The 21,732-nt window shown below is 37.1% G+C and overlaps 5 protein-coding genes across 5 annotated transcripts; 1 reads left to right on the top strand and 4 right to left on the bottom strand.

The window, feature by feature from the left end:
* Positions 1-11: 11 nt before the first annotated feature.
* Positions 12-3,255, bottom strand: LOC111804013 (high mobility group B protein 14). The gene is made up of 6 exons (XM_023688657.1): positions 3,025-3,255; positions 2,394-2,576; positions 1,412-1,469; positions 1,263-1,307; positions 444-524; positions 12-344 (listed from the first exon to the last, which is right to left on the bottom strand). Exons 1-6 carry the CDS (start codon positions 3,105-3,107, stop codon positions 294-296), a joined length of 501 nt encoding a protein of 166 aa, XP_023544425.1. The 5' UTR covers positions 3,108-3,255; the 3' UTR covers positions 12-293.
* A 994-nt stretch (positions 3,256-4,249) lies between these two features.
* On the top strand, positions 4,250-9,129 carry LOC111803953 (uncharacterized protein At2g34460, chloroplastic-like). Its single transcript, XM_023688576.1, has 10 exons — positions 4,250-4,496; positions 4,575-4,811; positions 5,047-5,161; positions 5,268-5,403; positions 5,542-5,637; positions 6,442-6,661; positions 6,880-7,095; positions 7,187-7,306; positions 8,317-8,589; positions 8,677-9,129. Exons 6-10 carry the CDS (start codon positions 6,509-6,511, stop codon positions 8,839-8,841), a joined length of 927 nt encoding a protein of 308 aa, XP_023544344.1. The 5' UTR covers positions 4,250-4,496; positions 4,575-4,811; positions 5,047-5,161; positions 5,268-5,403; positions 5,542-5,637; positions 6,442-6,508; the 3' UTR covers positions 8,842-9,129.
* LOC111803954 (uncharacterized protein At4g18257-like) lies at positions 9,080-13,931 on the bottom strand. Its single transcript, XM_023688577.1, has 3 exons — positions 13,509-13,931; positions 9,625-9,945; positions 9,080-9,496 (listed from the first exon to the last, which is right to left on the bottom strand). Exons 1-3 carry the CDS (start codon positions 13,781-13,783, stop codon positions 9,337-9,339), a joined length of 756 nt encoding a protein of 251 aa, XP_023544345.1. The 5' UTR covers positions 13,784-13,931; the 3' UTR covers positions 9,080-9,336.
* Positions 13,932-14,836: 905 nt separating this feature from the next.
* Positions 14,837-16,643, bottom strand: LOC111803383 (60S ribosomal protein L18a). The gene is made up of 4 exons (XM_023687750.1): positions 16,501-16,643; positions 16,181-16,296; positions 15,966-16,029; positions 14,837-15,324 (listed from the first exon to the last, which is right to left on the bottom strand). Exons 1-4 carry the CDS (start codon positions 16,513-16,515, stop codon positions 14,983-14,985), a joined length of 537 nt encoding a protein of 178 aa, XP_023543518.1. The 5' UTR covers positions 16,516-16,643; the 3' UTR covers positions 14,837-14,982.
* Positions 16,644-18,586: 1,943 nt separating this feature from the next.
* On the bottom strand, positions 18,587-20,696 carry LOC111803380 (cytochrome P450 710A11-like). Its single transcript, XM_023687747.1, has one exon. The coding sequence runs from the start codon at positions 20,483-20,485 to the stop codon at positions 18,962-18,964; it is 1,524 nt and encodes a 507-aa protein (XP_023543515.1). The 5' UTR covers positions 20,486-20,696; the 3' UTR covers positions 18,587-18,961.
* Between the last annotated feature and the right edge of the window lie 1,036 nt (positions 20,697-21,732).

Below are 21,732 nucleotides of genomic sequence, written 5' to 3'. Positions count from 1 at the left end.
TGCTAGATTCCTGTCGAGAAACACATTTGATCAACTGCACTACAAGCAATTACATTCGGTTAACAATAGAAGCGAGTTCGAACGTCTACATATACGTTGAACTCTTTGATGTATATTGTAAGGCCCTGATCTAAATCTAACCAATTATCTATGAATAAAAAAGCTATTTGCAGCAGAAATTTATACAGAAAATAAATATTAGCAGTTCTAAAAAGACAACAAAGGGAACGGGGTAAGAGAAAAACAAAAAACTTGTTGCCCTTGCACAAGCTCTTCCTACATAATACCAGCTATTATTCATCAATCTCCCAATCTTCCTCAGATTCTTGATCTACTCCACTTTCCTGCAATGAGTTGTTCAAAGCTCATTCTCTGTTTTTATCTTCCAAAACATGGAATAATTTTTCTGTTCGCTTTAATCAGCAAATCAAAGCAGAGCTTACCTTCCTCTTCTTATATTCTGCCATGGCTTTATCAAACTCCGCACGTTTCTCTGTAGCAATATCATAATATTGTACTTTTTCCTGATATAAGAAACCAAATACATGGAGCTTTTAGGTTGTTGTTCTTTTTTGGAAAAAGAAAATAGTAATTTAGCTTCTACGATGCCATCAACTTCCATAATGAATATTTCATTTATCGAGTCTTAATTCGAACTAGTAACCTATAATAAGACACCCAGATTAGCAGGCAGCTACGTAGCATACACCGATCATAACCGTTCAGTATTGTAATGAATAGTCAACAGCAGTCACATCATAACGTCTAATTTTAGAAGTGTAAACCAGCTGCATGATATGTATTTTTTTCTTTTGACAGACAATAACCAGCTGCATGATTCTGTGACTTTTCTAACACCGATCCCAAACCATCCCTCAATAAGCCCCCCACCCCCAAAAGGAAGAAGGAAAAAAGTAACAACAAAGTAAAAACCCCATATTCGTGCCTATGTCATTGTCATCTGAAGAAAGCTTGAAGGTAAATCAATGAAAGCTAAATTGCTAGGATTCATAACAATCTAAGTTTTGCATAGAGAATAAATTGAAGTTGTAACAGCCCAAACCCACCGCTAGCCAATATTGTCCTCTTTGAGCTTTCCCTTTTGGGCTTACCCTCAAGGTTTTAAAACGCGTCTGCTACGGAGAGGTTTCCACACCCCTATAAGGAATGTTTCGTTTCCTTCTCCAACCAATGTGGGATCTCACAGAAGTTCTTATCAATCACAAAATTTAGACAAAGTTAAGCATCGACAGAACATTAACCTCATATGTCATTGTTTTCCATTTCTCCCCACATGCCTTGCCAACCTGAGGTATGGAATCAAAAGTATCAAGGTAAGAAGAAAGGATAGACAGATGGGAGGAAACCCAACAAAGCCAGAGGGACTAGCATTCAACTTTCCCAAACTTACATCGCGCATCGACTTGACATCTGGATTCTGTTCTTGAAATTCCTTGCGGAAGTCATCCCTTGAGAATGAAAATACAATTAAGTTCTGTAAGCTGAAGTCCTAAATGGTGCCAGGTTTCATCAAATATGGTACTACAATAAGAGTGCTAAGAAGACTAAAGGAAAACTCTTCTTGCTATCGCAACTGTTGGCCTGCATATGCTGAATATGATAACGGTGAAGTGAAAAGCAACATTGCAAGGCGACACCCAACAAATTAACTACATTTCACGAATCAAGAAGTATGACTAGGACGATTCAATCAATTAAAAAATTTAGAAATCAATAGTGTGCAAAAGATGACTGTTCTCAACTATATAAAATAAAATAAATAAATAAGACTTTAGCTCAATAAGTCACCTCCAATATCCATCATAGAAACTTACAGCAGTAACTGATGCAGTTCTACACGTCCATCTCTTCTACTCAAGACACTACGGACGTTTCAATTAGATTGTCAAAATTACAAGTTCACAAAAGCATGTAAATATCGTTTCTTAGGTGTATACAGAGCAGGACGGCCTCAACCGGCTCAAAACCTCACATTGAAGCTGCAATATCAAACCATATCCACCCAAAAATATACATATGAGGCATGAAAAGTACTCCATTCAGTTCAGACTGAAAGAAGCATTTGGAAGACAACTACAAGAGGATAATCATGATGCTCATAAATACAAAATGAAGAACGAAATGCATTGCGTATAAGCATATGAGCGTTACTCTTACAGATTGCAAGCAGTTCATATTGCAGCCACTTAAAAAGCCAAAAGCCAAAAGCCATACATTCATAACCAAATCAAGTTTGTCATGAAATTTGACGATACCCCTCCATTAACATGTGTGCATTAGAACCATGAAAATGTTTAAGGTTGACTTACGCAATTCAAGTGCCCAACAAAGTAACTTCTTAAATGAGATGACAGTGAGAGAAGGGAACGTACAAAAAGTAAAAGAAAGCCGTAGGTGGCTTCTTCGGCTTATTGACATCAATTTTATCATTTTTCTTCTTCTGATTTGATTTTGGCCTCTTATTTGTCTTCGTACTCTTCTCCGTGCTATTAAATCTGCGAGCTTTTGCTGACCTTTTCATCTCTTCGCTTCTTTTTACACATAATCCCGTATCCCTGAAGATTTCCAAAAAATTTGTAATGAACAACATACTCAGAAATAGAGGGGAGGGGGAACAAATTATGGACCTTGGTAATCATTTTAACAATCACCAATTTTTCATAACTGAATAAACTACAAAAGCCCAACGGGATCGAAATTCACATAACTCATTCCCACAGTTAATATGTTTACCAAACTTCGGAAGGGATAATTGAAAAGTAGCAACTCAGAGTTCAATTCACCGTAACATCAAGAGAGAAAGGAAACACTTGAAAGAGCTAAAGCAAGCAGTCCTGCTCAAGTATTCTAAACAGTATAAGACGTTCAGTGTACTCATTACGCGCTATTACTTTGATTCATGGTTTTTCTTGTTCTTGTAAGCCAAAAGAAAATTCAGAAGGATTGCTCGGAAAACGATGCCCGTGAATTTAAAGGAGCAGGGTTTTGGGGCGTAGTATTTACTCTTGTGACGCTTCTTCGAACGCTTCGGAAGAATCGTGCGCGGCGGTTGAAGGTGATTTCTGGGGCTTTTTCGCTTTCGCCATGGATGTGCGCACCGTTCTGCTCGGTCTTCACTTGGTAAGCTCCGGCTCGGCCCGAACTCGATTTTCCTAAGTTCTGAACCGGTTTGGAGTTCTCCAAGCCACTAGAATCTTGTTCGATTGCTCTAGGCCACGTGTGAAGGTTGACCATAAATGAAAAGAAAATCATTTCCTCTTTAATCCCAAAATTTTGGTAGAATTTTTTTTTCATTAATTTAATTTTGAACATTTAGGCAGCCCATGAGATTGGGCCGATGGGCCAACATTAATTTGCGGCCTATGGGCCGATATTAATTTTCGGCCCATGAGTTTGGCCTATGGGCCGATATTAATTTTCGGCCCATGAGTTTGGCCTATGGGCCGATATTAATTTGCGATCCATGAGTTTGGGCCTATAGGCCGATATTAATTTGCAGCCCATGAGTTTGGGCCTATGGGCCGACATTAATTTGCGGCCCGTTGAACTGGACTTGGATGTATGGGCCGTGTAGGAAAATTCCGCCTAAAAACAATTTTCGCGCCAAATCTTAACCTGTCTTGGCAATGGCCAATCGCAAGCGTTTTGTTACTCTATTCAATGTTTTCTCTCACTCGCCGTCTATTTCCGCCGGTTCGTCGACGAAGAAGCTCAGGAGAGGAAAGTCAGGACCAGCGAAATGGACGTTGGTGAAGAAATCAGGGCTGCTCACAAGCGAGACTTTCTGGAATTCCTTGAACAGGATGTGCGTTTTCTTTTCCTAAATCCTCACACACTTCTTCTTCTGTTGCTTTAACGTCTCCTCACAATGTTTGTTTATTTGTTTACTGGTTTGAATCAGGTTGGGAAAGGAATTTACATGGACGAGATCAAAGCCATGATTAATCATAAGCGACATCGCCTCATAATCAACATCTCTGATCTTCTCTCAATTACATTCTTGTTCGATTGGAAATTTACAGTAATATGGATTCTATATAAAATTCTGAAACTAATAAGGTCTAGTTTTCATGCATGATGTGCTCGTGTGATTGCAGAATTTATCTCAACTCAGATATGAAATTGTTTTATTTTAATGAAAATTTAGTTTAGTTGTCTTAAGCTTTAAAACTACAATCACACTGTCCGTTAATTTTGGAATTATCTTCGGTCATATACATGGTGTTGGTTGGTTTAAAATTTTGAAATATCGAATGAAAGAACTTTCTGATTGTATCTCACAATAATTTTGATGTTTGTCTTCTAAATTATTGTGTTCGTTTGATTCGGTGATCACTGGATATAGGTTCTCTTGTTAGACCAAAAGTTGTCAAAAGTGTTCATTTCTGCCCCACAACTAGGAGTTTTACCAGCCATGAATACCGTGACATTACATACAACATGGGCTTGCCCACTGGATCTGTGTATCCCAGAGGGTAAATCACATTAATTGTTTTACAAGTAATTATGCTTCAATACTCAAGAAATTGTGCTGAAATAAATTGTTTTCTCAGGATGAAAATGGCAACTTGTTGATTACCGAGTATGGCTTGTGTGGATATAAAGATCATCAAAACTTATCAATGCAAGAAATGCCTGAGAATTCAGCGCCTGGTCAGCTTCCACGAACAGTGGATGTCAGTTGAAGATGACTTAGTTGACTGTTGCAAGCCAGGTGATCGTGTGACTATTGTAGGAATATATAAAGCTCTTCCAAGAATAACCAAGGGCAGCTTGAACGGAGTGTTCAGGTAGCTTGCAGGATTGTTGTCTAAGAACATTACTACATATCTTGTGACTTCTTGTACAACCTTTCATTTTCTCTATGAAAGTGTGGTGCCGATTAAAAATTAAGGTTTTTATATACATGTTTAACCCTTTTATGACTTCTGGTAGAGAACTAAAGTATGCAATCTTTTTCTCTAGGACTGTTCTTGTAGCTAACAATGTTTCTCTACTAAACACAGTATTATTTTATTCTTCCAGTGATATCAACATGATGATGGTTGGTGATCCTTCTGTTGCCAAGTCTCAACTGTTTCTCTGCCATGGAAATCGACGATCCTCCTACTGAACCTGTACTTGATCTGTCTGCACAAAGGTGTTTTATACTGCTAGCAATCACGCAGCCTTCACCACATCTTATTCTCACTTTTTTAAAGAATTATCTCCATTTTCATTCAAATTCTTTGACCATGATCTTGCAGAATAGAAGCATTCAATTCTTTATTTGGTCAGCACATGCGTGCAAACCACTTGGATGTCAATCTTTTGCAGACATTGAGAATATCGTTAATGCTGCAGCAGATACTCGCTACAGCTGAAATAATGTTGCTCTTGCAGGTAAATAAAAACAATTTTAAATAACGAAGATACTTTGCTTTGAAGTAATTTGATCTAGGCCAGCATCTGTTACTAAGCTTTCTTAATCTTAAATTATATTGTTTGAGGGACTAATTCTTACAGTTTGAAAATTTGCAGAGACTGCAAGATGATAACAGGGTAATGATAGCTGATGGCGTGGTGCATATGATATCATGAATCGTGAGGACTATTTTAAGCAGGAACTTAACATAGGTAAAGCCGTCGTTACTTCAGTTTGTTTTTTTCCCTCCCACCATGAGTGCAGCCTTTAAAATTTGGTAGAACATAAACCAACCACCGAGAAGAGGAATGCAAATTTTAAAATTAATTATTAAATATTTGTTTCAAGATTTCTGTACCGCCCGCCTAGAGTTTGACCTACTCCAGTCCTCGATCAGTAGTACTCTACTTTTACGAGGCCTGGTATAAGTTGAGTAAATAAAGTAAAAAAAGCTTGATCGTGAGTTTCTTTAAGAACCTCACATAAAAAAAAGTATGGTCGTGAATTTCTTTTAAGTTTTCACACTAATATGAGAAAGCATGTATTCATGTCTTAGAATCCCGATTTTTGATGTAGTTGCAATCAAATTATTTTCATTGTTCTCGGGGCAAGATGGCCTACTTTATTTATTTATTTATATATATATATTTTGTTTTTGTTTGGACAAAATCAAAAGTAAGAAAAATTAAGGGAGTGGAAAGTAGGAAAATTAGGGGTGAAAATACTACTTTGTCCCACCCGGTAAATTAGATTTTATTATATACTTTCATTTGTTCAATTTATTTTCAATAAATTTCAATTTTTAAATTGTTGTGGAAATTAGTTAAACAATAATAATAGTATCTATATAGTAAAATACATTGTTGTGAATACTCTGTAATGTCAATTTTAATAAAGACCATTTTTGTTGGAAAAAATTGACAATAAACTACTGTCGGAATTAATTTTAAAATTTATGAAAAATAAATAGACGAAAGAAATCTAAAATGTGAGACTAAAATGCTATTATTTTTAAGGACTCGAATAAAAAATGGGATTACATGGCGCTAGTAGAGCCGCGGGAAGGAGATCTGTGGCTCGGCAATGGCCTTTCTTTCCCTTCCCAACACCATCACTTCTTCCTTCTTCCAATCGAACTCTCAACGTCTCCATTTCTGTCCTCTCTGCAAATCCTTTCTCGCCGTTTCCTCCTCCTCCAAGAAGTTCGCCTCCATCTCCATTCTCAACTCCTACAAGGTAATTCTTGTCCCTATTCTATGCTGGATTTCCATTACTTCGAGTTGTTTAGGGAGTAAAATGTCACTAGCACACTATGAGGACTACTAGACATGAATTTCCTTTTCGCTGCTCGCGTACATGATGTTGCGGAAAGGATATGAAGTCACCAGGCTTTTTTATTTTTAGGTTTTTATGAATTCTAGTGAATTATTCGAAGTTCTATTGCCTATTGGCAGATGGAAGGAAATGAAATTACGGAAGAAGTTGCAGAGAAACAAAGCGAGGACAATTTAAATGTGAAGAAAAAGATTTTTGTGGCTGGTGCATCCGGTAGTACTGGAAAAAGGATTGTGGAGCAGTTGCTGGCAAGGGGCTTCGCAGTCAAGGCCGGGGTTCGAGACGTAAGTAAGGCTAAAACTACTCTCTCCCCAGGCAATCCAGATCTTCAAATTGTAAGTTTGTCCATTAATTTTTTTCGGAATTTCATTGGGAATTTTTTTGAATTATTTCAGTTGCAATTCAATTTTGTTAATCTTATAACAGGTAAGAGCGGATGTGACTGAAGGCTCTGCAAAGTTGGCAGAAGCCATAGGTTCCGATTCTGAAGCTGTAATTTGTGCTACGGGGTTTCGCCGAGGATGGGACTTATTTGCGCCATGGAAGGTTTGCTTTCAATGCCATTCAAATTTCTCGAATATTTGAACTTCAAATCTCAACGCTCAGTGCTTCAGTATTTTTCCTCCTTAACTGCCACGAAAGTTGCGTAGAAAATAGGTGTATTTTAAATTATCTGTTTTTACTTTCTTTTTAATTTTCTTAAAGGCACGCCAAACTGGTCAAATATCACTTCTCCTTCCCACGAGTTCAAAATAAACTGTCTCTCGTCGAAAATTGAAGCTAAATTCAAAAAAAAAAAAAAAAAAAAAAACAGTTTTGCAATTTTTGTTATAAAAAAATTACTCCTNAAAATTAGAGAAAGAAAAAAAAAACAGTTTTGCAATTTTTGTTATAAAAAAATTACTCCTCATTCAAAAGTAACCATTTCAAATAGAAATACATTAGAAATTTTTATGAAAATTGAGACTTGGAAAGGTGGGGCAATGATAGGAAATATTGTGATGGTGTTCGGGTCTCAAATTTCATTCATGTCTCCCTTACACAATTCTAGGTTAGAAATTTTGTCCATTTATCTGATATTTCAAATCAGCATACTAATGCCTAGGACTAAAAATGAAGATCAGAATGTGTGTTACTATCACTCATGAAGGTTGACAATTTTTAAACCACCATGGAATTGGTCTAATAACCGATGAGATCTCATGGTGTTTTTGAAGTCATAAGTGGAGTATGCGACCAACTAAAAATTGAAGATCCAACGAGATTTTCAAAGTCAACATATGGTGTTAGTCCTGTAAATTAGTTGAGGTGTGTAAGTTAAAGCTTGAGCACCCTCGATAATTAGAGATATACATATAAATACATATGCATGCATATATACATACATACACATGTATATATATATGTGAAAAGAAGAAAGTGAACAAATGTGCAGTTATTAGTAACTTTGTAAAATGAACATTCAATGTGGTGTTATTGTTATGTACAAATCTCCGTATCTCTATTTGTTGTATTAAGAAAGGAAAATATTCTCAAAATGTTTGTGTTACTGGCAGGTTGACAATTTTGGCACTGTAAACCTTGTTCAAGCATGCCGTGAGTTGGGCATAAACAGGTTTATTCTGATCAGTTCCATTTTAGTCAATGGAGCTGCAATGGGACAGATTCTCAACCCAGCTTATATCTTTTTAAATGTTTTGGGGCTCACCTTGATTGCAAAGCTTCAGGCGGAGAAGCACATCAGGAAATCGGGTATTAACTACACAATAATAAGGCCTGGAGGCTTGAAAAATGAGCCTCCTACCGGAAATTTAGTCATGACAGCAGAAGTAATCACAGTTTTCTCTTGTTTACCTTGATCGATCATTGCTTCTCTATGACATTTAGGCGCATGACTGAATCTTGGTTGTTTTTAGGATACTCTTTATGAAGGAAGCATATCAAGAGATTTAGTTGCAGAAGTAGCTGTTGAGGCATTGGTTCATTCCCAAGCCTCTTACAAGGTTGTTGAAATTGTCTCTCGAGCCGATGCGCCAAAGCGTTCGTATGAGGATCTCTTTGGCTCCATAAAGCAGAGGTAGTCGTCTTCAGATGCCATCTTATCCTCGGAATTGAAGCACTTGATATCTTGCTTCCTGGTGGCAGTGCCTCATTTTCCAAGCCCCCTTGGGATATTCATGCTATATTTCACTGCATTATAATGTATTGTTTCTGTTAATACATTCATTTGCTAACGTTGATGTGTAGCTTACTTGCTTTTAATGTGAACATAAAGAAAGAATTTAAGAACTGAGAAAGGAAGAAGAAACGCCCTCCAGATCACAAAATTCTGATTTTTCAGCAATAGCCACAATCTTTTTGTTTCGTGACATTGATTTTATATAGAGTGGAGCACAAAGTTAGCTAGTTCCATGACATGTCCAATTTAAAATACAAGGTGAAAATTAAGAAGGTTTGGGAATAGAAAGGCTTTATTTATGGGGACGAAGGTCTGTCTATTAGCTGTCAATGGAAGCAATGTCTCGCTGCTTCCGAGGTAAATTGGTACTAAAGCACTCTATACTTCTCTTCCTCTGTTACGTTTGTCCTGAATTTGATGAAGCCTTCAACTTCTCTATTTGTTTACGGAGATATGCCTGTTTCAATTTCTCACGACGTGCTGCGGCCTGCTCTTGTCTACGAAATTTCAGCTCGGACGCCTTCTCTCTTGCTTGATTTACTTCTTCATGAACCTCCCTGAAGAAAACCAATATCAAAATAATCAATGAGTGAGCCTCATTTCAGAACAATGTTATAATGGAAGCTGCTAGCCAAGGGCTTGTTTGGTATTTGATAATTCCAAAACAGGGGAAAGAGGAGTTTACCTCACAAAGCGCTTATGCTCGTTGTTGTCCACTATTCCAGACGTCCTCCCAAGTCCTGTTGTCTTTGAGTTAAACAAGAACGATGGCTCGGTCTCATCTTCTGGAGTGTCCGTTTCTCCGGGTTCAGAAGCATCATGGTGTTGTGGTAGCTGTGATTCGTCCTGCTCAAGATTCTTGCGGAAAAAATCCACACAATACTTCTCCTGATCTTCCTCATCTGAGAGTTCCCCTTTCACTAGCTTGTCATATATCGCAGCCTTCTTCTCTAGTGCAGCATAGCTTACCGATCCATCCTTAATAGCTTTCAGCTCAAGTTTATCCCTGGATTTTAACAGAAATATATTAGACAACAACTTGTTAGCACAATTGTTTTAGTCTAAACAAGGACATTAAAAAAAAAAACGAATAATACACCAAATAATTGCTGTGGAAAAAACTAAGACATCTCGCATGAGCATAATTTAGCATCGGTTGGCATATACTCCTTCCCTTGAGGTCGGAGGTTCAAATCTCAACACCCATATACCCCTGCACATATTTTTTGTACTAAAAAAAAACGCATGCACTCATCTAGGTAATCTCAGCACTATTACTTGAGTCTGTCAAATAATAAAAAGGCAGGAAGTAATTGAGTCTGTCAGCATTATTACCCCTGCACATACAACTGTTGTCGCTTTCATTCTTCCATTGAGCACTAATTGCCTATTTCTAAGGAAATAATAAAAAGGACAGGAAGTAGGATACGTTTAAAACACCTTAACTTGAGTCTGTCAAAGAATATAATCTGAAGGGATGGAATCCAGAAAAAAAAAAAAAAAAAAAAATTGCCTTCACTCGAAATAGCCATACTACACTGCGGGATAAATGACCTCTTTTGCTAAGAAAACGAAGAGTTCACCTCTCTTCCTTTTTCCTAGGCCAAAAAGCCGATGGAGGGTACCTTACAAACTCTTGAATTCTATCTTCCCCACCCCCATCTTGGGCTAGAATTTGAAATTTGAACTTAGAATTACAAATATAGTGGACGCGTAGACGCCAAATGTCCCACTTCCAAATAATCAGGTTGTGTACGACCTCTTCCTAAGACTGTAACTTGGACTGGGAGCAAGGATACCCAACCTGCCTGTCGTAAAATTTTCCATTTTTTGGGAAATAGGAAAAAGGCATTACATTGATGATATGAAATGTTGCAAAAAAAAAAAAAAAAAAAAAAAAAAAAAAAAAAAAANAAAAAGAGCCAAATCCCTAGTCCAAGGAAGATTACAAGGGAGACAAAAAAAAGACATTTAGACTATACAGCAACGTTTACATCTAGATAGAGCAATACCAAAAACAGTTTCTAGAAAAATATCAAAAAGTTTTATTGTGCCGTTGGAAGTTAATTTTATGTTTGAAAGTTAGGTTGTTCCATGATGTTTACAAAAGACCTTCCCAATTTACAACGAGGGAGGACAATTTACACCAAGATATAGCATGGTAAATCGCATTGTTGAAGAAAGCTATGATGAGGTTTTTTTTATAGCAAGGCTTTTGCATTCTTGAAGGGGTGGTACATTAAAACCGTGTCCAATAAATCCTTTGCCTACCTAGAAAAAGTGAGACGCCATCCGAAAATATTGAGAATTCTTGTCCAAAAATTTTGAACGTATGTGCATTGCATAAATAGGTGGCTTTGTGATTTGTTGTCTTTCTTGCATAATTGGCACCAACTTGGAAATAGAGTCATATAGGACATTCTTTTTTTTGTAGATTTTCACTTATGCTAATGGCTTTATGTGCTATTTCCTAGGAGAAGAACCTCACCTTTTTGGGTGATTTCCTTTCCATATTGTCTTTGCTAGCGTGGAGTTTATTGCTTCTACTTTTTTCCTTATATCCATCATCACAGATATTGTAGAGAGGACCTCATCAACACCGGGAAGCCATGTCAATGAGTTTGCTTCTTTAGACAATACAACTGAGGCAAGAACGAGAATTAATTTGGCTCATTCCATAGCTTCATTATCCTTTAGGTTCCTACTAAGCTTCAGCTCCCAGGAATTGTTAGACATCATTCCATGTTTCTTTGATTGTGGTTGTTTTGTTATGAGACAACCCATACAAAAATGGATACTACAAGGCTAGCATGGTGTTTTCAATCCATGGATCAGCTCAAAAAAAATGTGCTTCCTCCATCACCCCCACTATGGCAAATTTGGATAGTGATGAGGTTTTGATATTTTTTTATGTACTTCCATGGTCCCTTTGCGGAAGTTGGAGAGAGTTGATTTATGGAGTATATTTAGCTTGTATAAGTTTTCTCCACAAGACATTTCCTTTGTGATGTTATCTCCATATCCATTTGGCAAAGACAGCTTTGTTCTTCTCCTTCATTAAAAATAGACCAAATCCTCCCTTGTCTATTGGGAGATTCATGATATTCCATCGGACAGGTGTGAGCCATCTTTCCACATGGTTTCTGAATAATTTTTCTATACCGGTAACAACTTTTTGTGGGGAGGTTGGACAATATGACTTGTATTAGGGTGAGTCTTCTACCTTTGGAAGTATAACATGATGGTCACGTTGATAGCCTTCTTTCTATTTTTTAACAATGGTCTTCCAGAAGGAGAAGGATATGTGGATTCCCTTTAAAGGTAAACCTAGGTACATATTTGGCCATTCACCCTTTTTACAACCGTATTCCATTGGCAATGTCTTCGATAATTTTATGCTAACATTGATGCCCACAATCTCTATTTTCTGGAGATTGATATTTTGTCCAGAGAAGCTTTCGAAGGTTTTTACGATCTTGATCATGTTTTTTATGGAGGAGACATGTGGTAAATTAGAGAAGAGGATTATATCATTCGCAAATTGAAGGTGGTTGATGCTTAACCCTTCATTACCAAACTGAAAGTCCTTCATTTGCCCTTCAAATTCAGCATTGGTGAGTAGGCGATTGAAGCAATCCATTACCAAATTTTTAGCCAAAGAATCCCCATTTTCTTCATAAAAGGATGATGATGCCAAGTCAAGATGGTAGCCAGGATACCATTTAATTTGTTAGGAAGAGTGCCACATGCCAATTTTTTAACAAAAGAACAAAGCAAAATAAGTGACCTTGTGTCTCGGTATCATTCAAAAGACACCAACCTGGAGTGAGGTTGTTTGGATATCTCTCTGGATTATACGTGTGGTGATACTTTCAAGGTTGAACTCCTATAGAAATTTTTTAAATTTTTTTGGGAAATTTACCATTCAATGCAAAGTCCACTAGAGAATGGAAAAGGCCCTAATTTTGTATCAGAATTGAAAAGGGAGCAAACTTAGAACGAGCTGGAAGGCTTGAAGGGCCATTCGGAGATATCTTCCTCAATTAAGGATCTTCGGAAGATGCAATTCCAACTATGAGAGGTGGTTTTCCTAAACTAAACCATATTTCCTCAATCATGATCAGAGTAAATACAGTGGCAAAATCAGATCAAAAAACATCAAATGGGGTTACCTATTACGGAATGTGGCAAGATGAGTACATCAGTCCATCATCCATGTTAAGGACTTGCCTCACATCCTCTAAATATTTGGCTCTAAAATGACAAGTTATTAATGCCATGCATCGATTAAATGTTCAGACACTTTCCCTTGACAGATGAAATTAGGTTACTTTTAGCTCTTCATTCTGCAAACATTCATTTGATTCAGGTATGATCTTTCAGACTCACATGAATCAATTCCATTCTCGCTTAGAATCTAAAGTGAAAAGCTATTAGAAAAACAAATCCAATGCAATCTTCGATGCTCGTAGACCCCAAAACTCCAATGACCAAATCCAAACAGACGCTCACAAATTCAACCACAAAAATTAAAATAGGAACTCATAAAAGAAGAAATCGAAAACATACTTGAGAGCGCGGGCCTCGACGCCTGAATTGTGGGAGGAGAGAAGGTCTTTGGGAGTAATCTTCTTCTTCGCACGGTGGAACTCGACGTCGGGGCCAGCCAATTCCTTGGTCTTTTTGGACTCTTCTTGAGACTTGTAGAGGTGAGCCTTGAGCTCCATGATTGAAGATGCGCCGACACCAGCTATGGCCTTGTGCTTTTTCGGCATGATCGAAGACTCCGTCAGCCATCCCAGCGATTCTACAACCACCCTCTTCTTCTTTCCCTCCTCTCCCATCTTCTCCAGTAATGGTGAAGGAGCAATCGAAGAAAGAAAATGTGAGGAATTCAGATGCCCTACTTGTTTAGATTCTTCTTCTCTGCGAAGTCGGAGATGAAACCGGTCGTGCTCGCCCTTCAATCTGTACCTTCTGTATGTGACTCAATACGGTTTATTGATTGCCGATGATTCGGGCCGGGAGTGGACCTCAAATTAAACCTAACCTGGTTCAATTCGACCCGTGATATTATTATTATTATTATATTATTTTCAAATTATAACACACCTTAATTTTAGAAAAATATGATTTATAATCGTTAGAAGATTAAATTTAATAAAATTATATGAACACAATTATAATTTTAAAATTGTGAATGAGATATTTTTAATCTAAAATTTGGCCAAGAACAATAGATTTGAGAACAATAGATTTAAGCTATTACAAATGACAAAATCTGCTAGACTTGAACTATTACAAAAATGGCATCATAGTCGTCTGCAAAGAATTCTCAACGCGAAAAAGAGACAAAAGGCTGATCTTTGAATAGGAAAAAGAGTGGATCTGCAGGATCCAAAATGAATTGGCTTATTCGAAAAAAGTCTTGTTCGTTGGAAGATCTATCTCGTGTCTGGTACTGCACGGTTCCACTCTGCAAGAACTCCGAATCATTCTCTTCATCAGAAATGATCCGCTTGCCCCGAAATGACCTAGCCCAATAGGGAAATCCCAATTCATTGGGCCTTTCGATACAATCAAATAGAAAGCCCCAAGGGCGCCATATTCTAGGAGCCCAAACTATGTGATTGAATAAATCGAACATTAGTCCATAAATCTATTGCAACACTAAATCTATGTTGCAATGTTGAACTAAATCAAACAATCATTCAAATGAATATTACAAGATCCCACAAGTTGGTCTTGGGCGATGGGAGTCGCACATAAAACCACAGGATTCCATTACTTGTCATGCATCGATTACCTGATAGCCAACAGTAGGCAACACAAGTATGGAGGGCAATATGACATTCATAGACTAAATAAGGCGCTGATCACTTCCATGAGAAACCAAATGACAAACCCAAAAAATTAATGTCTGATCCCATAATATATAAAAAGAAGAGAAACGTTGAAGAACAGCTGATAAGAAGGTCTCTAACGAAGATTTCAAAATAAGACAACTCTGGTAGCTTTTTCTCATATTCCTTAAACAAGCAAATTACATAAATAAATTGGGCCTTGAAGCCTTGTAAGTGGTCTTCAGCTTTCTGGTGGGTGGCCTAACAGTCCTGAACACCAAGGGGAACTTGATCTTGGAGTCATGGAATTGCTTGGTGCTTTCCCTCTTGCAAAGCTTAGCAGGGACGGTTGCTGTCTTGATGATTTGGATGCAAGGAGACCTGACCCTGTGGCGAGAAGCCATTTCGGTGTACATTGCTTCCACAGCTCCATTTAAGGTGGTATCACGGTACTCCTTGTACATGTTGTGATAACCCGTGCGACTTTGGTAACGCAACCAAATACCATAGTTCTTGATCTTCGTTGGATTCTTCTCAAAGATCTGAAGACAATGACGATTCCATTAGAAAAACCCAACAGAATAATATAGCTAGTGATTCAGTAATATCCATGTTAGAACTCAGCAACCCAACTCCAGAAAATAGCTATGGAACACAACTTGGAGGAAAAAATCACCATTGATGCCAAACTTCGTTACACCAAGACATCCATTGCAATCACAGAGGAAACTTCCCCCATACGGACACATCAAAATCATTCATCAACACGGCTGATAATTTTTTCTCTTGTATTACAAGATTCACGATTCAAAAAGCATCACAAATTCATAGTAGGAAGATTGTATATTGAATCAATGTTACAACAAAACAAAACAAAACACCCAATTTCTCATCCCACAATAAGTTCTTCACATTTACGCTCACAATGACAATACTTCAAAACAATCCAAAGGATAAAAATCGCCTCCGAGTTTCACTACCGCATCAAAGAGGGATAAAGCACTGAACAACAAGTTAATCATGGCAACAGGTTACAAAGAAGCAAAAGAGCAATAGTTCAGATCGATGCCAGATGAAAGCAGAGCGATCATTCATTTACAATGTGATCGGATAAACATACTCGGCATAACAATTATAGACCCTTCTAACAGGAAGAAGTGCGTGAGGAAAAAAAACACGTTACCTCATTGATGGCGAGCACCTGGCCGTTGCTCTTCTTGACTTTCTTCAGCTTCCTCAGAAAATACCTATGACAAAGCAAGAAAAATAAAAACAAAGAGAGAAATAGGGTTTAGCTAACACTTCAAAATCAGGCATCAAAACTGGATTTTATAAATCCAAAAGAACTTAAATAACACTTCTTCAAACAAGGCCATCAAATAACACGAGAAAACTCACCAGAATTTGGATTTGGCGCGAACTTCATTAGTCGCCCACAGCTTCATTCGGTAAATCTTGGGATGCTCATCTGCTTCGGATGGGAGAGCCCTCCCCACAACCTGATATTGGTGGAACTGCAAAAAAAAAAAAATCACCCCAAATTGAACCGCATCAACAAGCCATTTCCTTTCATTGCCTTCAAACGGCTCCATAAATAACAGATACAAAGAGAGCGAGAAGGATAGATGAATTTAACTCGCCTCCATTAACTTATTCTGCGAACCTTATAACTAAAGAAAGATAAAAGAAAGCATTAGATTTCAGACAGGGAAGCTTACCCTGAAAGTAACCATTTGCGACGATTGTAGAGCTCTGGACGCTCCGCCTGGTGCTTTCTCTGAGGAGGAGGATTTCTGCGGCTAAGACAGGAACGAAAACCCTAGTTCCCGTCGTCTTTATATACATTGTAATTTTTGGTGCAATTTGCCCAAAACCCTAATGGATGTTTTAATTGTATTTTCTTTTTTTCTTTTAATTAAACTCTATTTTTAATTGAGTTTCTTTCATGCATAAATTAATTAAAAATAACTTTGACAACATCACAAATTTGGACCAAACTTAGTTATGCGATTGTTTTCATTTAAAATCTTAAAAATTTTGTATTTCGAAAATTATATATATAAAAAATAATAATAATAAATCTTTAAGTAGCACTGATATTTGTGGTATTATTCAATATATAAAATAAAATTCGAAAAATGTAATTGATTAACAAATGTTTAAAATTGTATCAAATTAAACTATTTTTTATTAATTATTTATAATTCCAATGAATCCCGCCGTTTTTTTTTCTGCGTGTCTAGTTAATGGGCCAAACCCTGCGGCCCAAATCACCCAATTCAGGAAGCCCAATATTACCTCTTGGATGAGGCCCATTGGTTGAAGGATATAAGGAGAAAAAAGAGAGGAAAATAGGAAAGAGTTGATTCATAAATTGAAGCATATTAGAGAGAAAAATAGGAGGTGACGAGGTGTAATGTTAATGCAACTTTTGAAAATTGACGGGTATTTTTTTAACGAGCTATAAACGTATTTTTTTACTTTAAAACTTTAAAATTTTAGGAGTATTTTTTAATCTATAAAATTAGTGATAAATATATTTTTTATTTTTATTTTAAGTTTAAAAATATGAATGAAATTTTTAAAAGTTGTAAAATCACAAAATTTAAAAATTAAAATGTAGTATGCAAAAATGTGTAATTTTTATAGCTATTGGGTGTACGGAGGGAGATTATTAGTATATTTGTTTAAATATATATATATATATTAAAAGGAAACTATAAATATATGTTTAATATATAAAAATATTATTAAAAAAAAAAGATATTTACTGTTGGCATGTGCAATGGATACTAATTGCCAACTTTTAGTTAAACTGAAGACATCTTTTTAATAAATAAAAAGGAAAATAAAGATTTGAATCTTGGTTGAATTAGTTGTTTACTTACTAACTGACAAACTCCAAAAAAAAAAAAAAAAAACTTATTTCATGTTTTAGAAAAACCTTACAATAATGTCTTACAGTTTTATTATAAAACTAGTGATCATTTTTTTAAATAATAATTAATTAATTAATTTCAAATATATATATATATATATATATCTATCTGCCCCTCTTTATTCCTCCCTCGCTGATAAGTCTTTTTAAAATTGACTATTTATTCATTTATTAGAGGTATTCGGTAATGAAATAAATGAGATAATATTCTAATAATAATAATAATAAATGTATAGAGTGACGTAATACATACCATAAAAAACAAAGTAAAATGCATTGGACAACCAACAGCCTCCCAATAATGATGATCATAAGGATAATATATAAGCTAACAACTTTGATGGACGCCATAAATAATTAATAACAAATATCTTCTTCATCCATTAATTTTCTATTCAATAAATTATTTATTAAAAATTTAATTTTATGTCTAATAAATTTAATTTTAGAACTCTATTGGATATAAAATTTAATTTTATTTATCATAAACTAGTTACTTTCTACCCGATTAATTTAAATAAGAATGGGCGAATTATTTTTTAAAAATAACTTTATTATTAGTAAAACAGTATGGGAAATTTTCTAACTATAAAGTCGGATTTTTTTTTTATTTACACTAAATATATTCTATAAATATTTGGTAGTATTGAAAAATGATCCAAAAATGACATTTACATCACCATCTCATCTGAGAGGGTCCCATAAACACAAAAATGGTCAAACCCCTCTAGTGTAGGCTTTAAGGCTTTAATCAACTGATCTGATACTTGAAAGGCAACGTCGGAAATCGAATTTCCATGCAAAGAAATATCGACATGAACCAAAAATCATTGCGTAATTACATTTAGGAAATGAGAGAATATATCTAACCCAAAATAATAAAATTATTAAGTAGTGATGAGATAAGTGGATGGACAGATGGCCGGCCCATCCACGTGAAGCTGATTTGTTAACTAGAAAGGACAAGTCATCGCCAGGCCAGCATCCTCCTTTTAAATCCAAATCGACAGCTCCAATAATCAAATCAACGAAAAACACACACATTCCCCCTCTCCCCCCAAAGAATCCCAGCCGTTCGTTTTTCCACGCAGATACAAATATGAAAAAAGAACTATAAAAAAAAAAAAAAAAAAAAAAAAAAAAAAAAAAAAAAAAAAAAAAAAAAAAAAAAAAAAAAANTGCAGCAACTACAGAGAAGAGAAGAGAAGAGGAAGAGGGCAATTTGGAGATTTGGAAAATAACTAAAGCGAGAGATTGGGGAATCGAGGGCACCGCCGGGAGATGGAGACCATGCAGTCATCTTTGGGACAGATAGTGGGATTGAAGGCGATTTCATCACAGCCGTCAGATCTGTGCCGCTTGAAATCAAGCAGCGAACAAAACATGGCGATGAAGAGAACCAGTTGGTTGAAGGCGTACCGTTGCCCAACACACTGGTGGGACCCAGCACCGAATGCCAGAAAGTTTCTTTTGAAAATTCGGTCCTCTTGCCTTTCCTCCGAGAACCGGTCCGGATCGAACCGCTCCGGTTCGATGAAACCCTGGAAGCTCGACTCGTACGCAGATGGGAACACGATTGCGCCTTTTGGAATCGTGTATGAATCGGTCAACGGGAACTCCGCCGCCGCCACGTGCGGCACCACGGTTGCCGGAGCGCGGTACCGGACCACTTCACGGGCCACTGCCTGAGTGTACTTCATTTCCAGAAGCTGCTCTGATGAGATCAGTGAGTCAGATTCCGGCGACCAGATTGATTTGACTTCGTCCCGAACTTTGGCGACCACCTCGGGATGCGAGTCGAGGAGACTGACGGCCCACAGAAGCGACGAAGTTGAAGCGTCTTGAGCGGCGAAGAGGAAATCGAAGAGATACAGCCCGAGCTCGTAGTTACTGGTGTGAACAGGCTCCGCCTCGCCAGCCGCCGCTGCAGCCTCGAGTTCCTTCACGGTGTCCTGCATCCAAAAGTCTATCAAACACGACGGCTCTTCTTCTCTTTTCATCTTCACCTTGCTCTTCTCAGCGCAGTCGGCAAGGACCTCCACCAGCCGGTTGACGGCGAGTCTCGCGTTTCTAAAACCTGTTCCAGGCAAGTCGATTGGAAGTTTCATCAGGCCGACATTGAAGAGGTTGTAATCGACTCTGAACTTCTCGCGAACCTTTTCGCCTAAATACGGCCCGACGAACACCATCTGAGAGGTTTCGAGGTTAAGATCTCGAGCCAGAAACCTCAAGGGAATCGGCTTCGGCGAGGACTCCGACGACTTCTGATCCCAAAGTTTCAAATGCTTTAGAATAATGATCTGCTGAAGCGCGGTGTATGTGGTGAGCGCTTTGGGCGTGAAATTAGGAGCGATTCGACGGCGCAGATCCTTGTGCTTTTGGCCTAACATGTAAATCAGATTATCCTCACCGAATAGCTTCTTCCCGAAGGGATGACCGACGAGGTTCATAGCGTCGGAACGCACATTGGCGAAAATCTTGTGAGAGAGCTCAGTGTCGCGAATGAAGACGATGAAGTTTCCGGCTATGTAGTTGACAGAGAAGCCAACGCCGGAGGATTTAGCCAAAGAGGCCTGAATCTCCCAGAAACGGGCAGGGTTCCTAACCAGAGGAATTGCGTTGCCGACGAAGGGGAAAACGAGAGGAGGACCAGGAACAGAGCGCTTCTTCTTCAGATAAGAGATCTGCTCGAGAAAGAGGAGCAGAAACACAAGAGAGGCCACGAACGGAAGCAGTGGCGAAAGAAAAGCCAGAAGCGAATTCATCGTTTCTTCTCCCGAAAGGAATCTGTGCGAGAGAGAATGCAGAAAAGAAGAGAGTTAAATAAGGGAATGAGAGGGAGAAATTGATTAGGACGCCATCGAAGCGTTGAAGGTGAGAGCTCAGTGAGGTGTCTGAAGAAGATATCAAGACTGCGATCTTGGCAGACTGGACTCTCCCCCTTCATTTTCATTTTTATATTATTTTCTATTTCTATAATCAACTTCCAGGTTAAATATTTATTCGACAGATAACAAATTTGGGCATGTGGATCGATTTTTCATTAATACAATAATTGAACTAAAAAACAAAAAAAAAAACAACTGAATTTTTAATTCATCATAGGCTAAATTACACCATTCTCTTAAATGAATGTTTCTTTATTCTCTCCAACACATTTCACAATCCACTCCTTTAAAGCTTCACCTGCATTTTTGACATACAGCCTCATAACACAACAGCCTCATAACACAACAAATTTCACAATTCACTCCTTAAAGCTTCATCGGTTTTGCTCTGATACCATTTAGTTATCACAACAAAAGCTTTCGGAAACCCGTGAGGGAAAGCTTAAAAGAAAATATCGGTTACCTAGCTGGACCTAGGTTGTTACAAATATGTATAGAAATTCTTAAAATAAAATAAAATCTTTAAAGATTTAGGTAAGAAAATTGATTTGAAAACTAATGTTCAGAAATAAAAAAGCATAAGTGATATCATTTATTATTTAATTATAACTACCATTCATTTTTTTTTTTTTCATTTAGAGTACTATTGTGTCATTTTCATTTACAATATTATTCCCAACATCAAGTTTCAGATTCGAGAGTTCACATCAATCTACACTAATGTGGTTATAGCTTCAAAGCTAAGCACTTATACAATTAAACATTTACTCCTTAGATTAAACAAATTAACAACAAAGGCATATAGTATTTTTATGCGAACCATATATGAATTAAAGAAAAAAAAAATTGAAAAAAAAATTGGATGATAATTTGAGACTTTGTTAGATTAGAAACATTAAAGCAAGTAGACTTTACAACTCATCTCACAACAAAGGTCTTATTCTTTTTTCCTTTTCTAAAATCATAGTCGACAGAGATTCCCTCTAAAATGTTCTTTTGGTAGTTGAAACCACCCATTGACCAAAATGGATACACAGCATAGAATTAGCTTTCCTGCCCTACCATTTGCTTCATCAAAAAAAGGACGATGAGTGTGAACACACACACACACACACACACACAAG

This window comes from Cucurbita pepo, chromosome LG10 (genome assembly GCF_002806865.2).
Source record: "Cucurbita pepo subsp. pepo cultivar mu-cu-16 chromosome LG10, ASM280686v2, whole genome shotgun sequence".
Classification (NCBI taxonomy): domain Eukaryota; kingdom Viridiplantae; phylum Streptophyta; class Magnoliopsida; order Cucurbitales; family Cucurbitaceae; genus Cucurbita; species Cucurbita pepo.
Note: the sequence above shows the minus strand (reverse complement) of the source record. Positions and strands in the feature narration are given on the sequence as shown.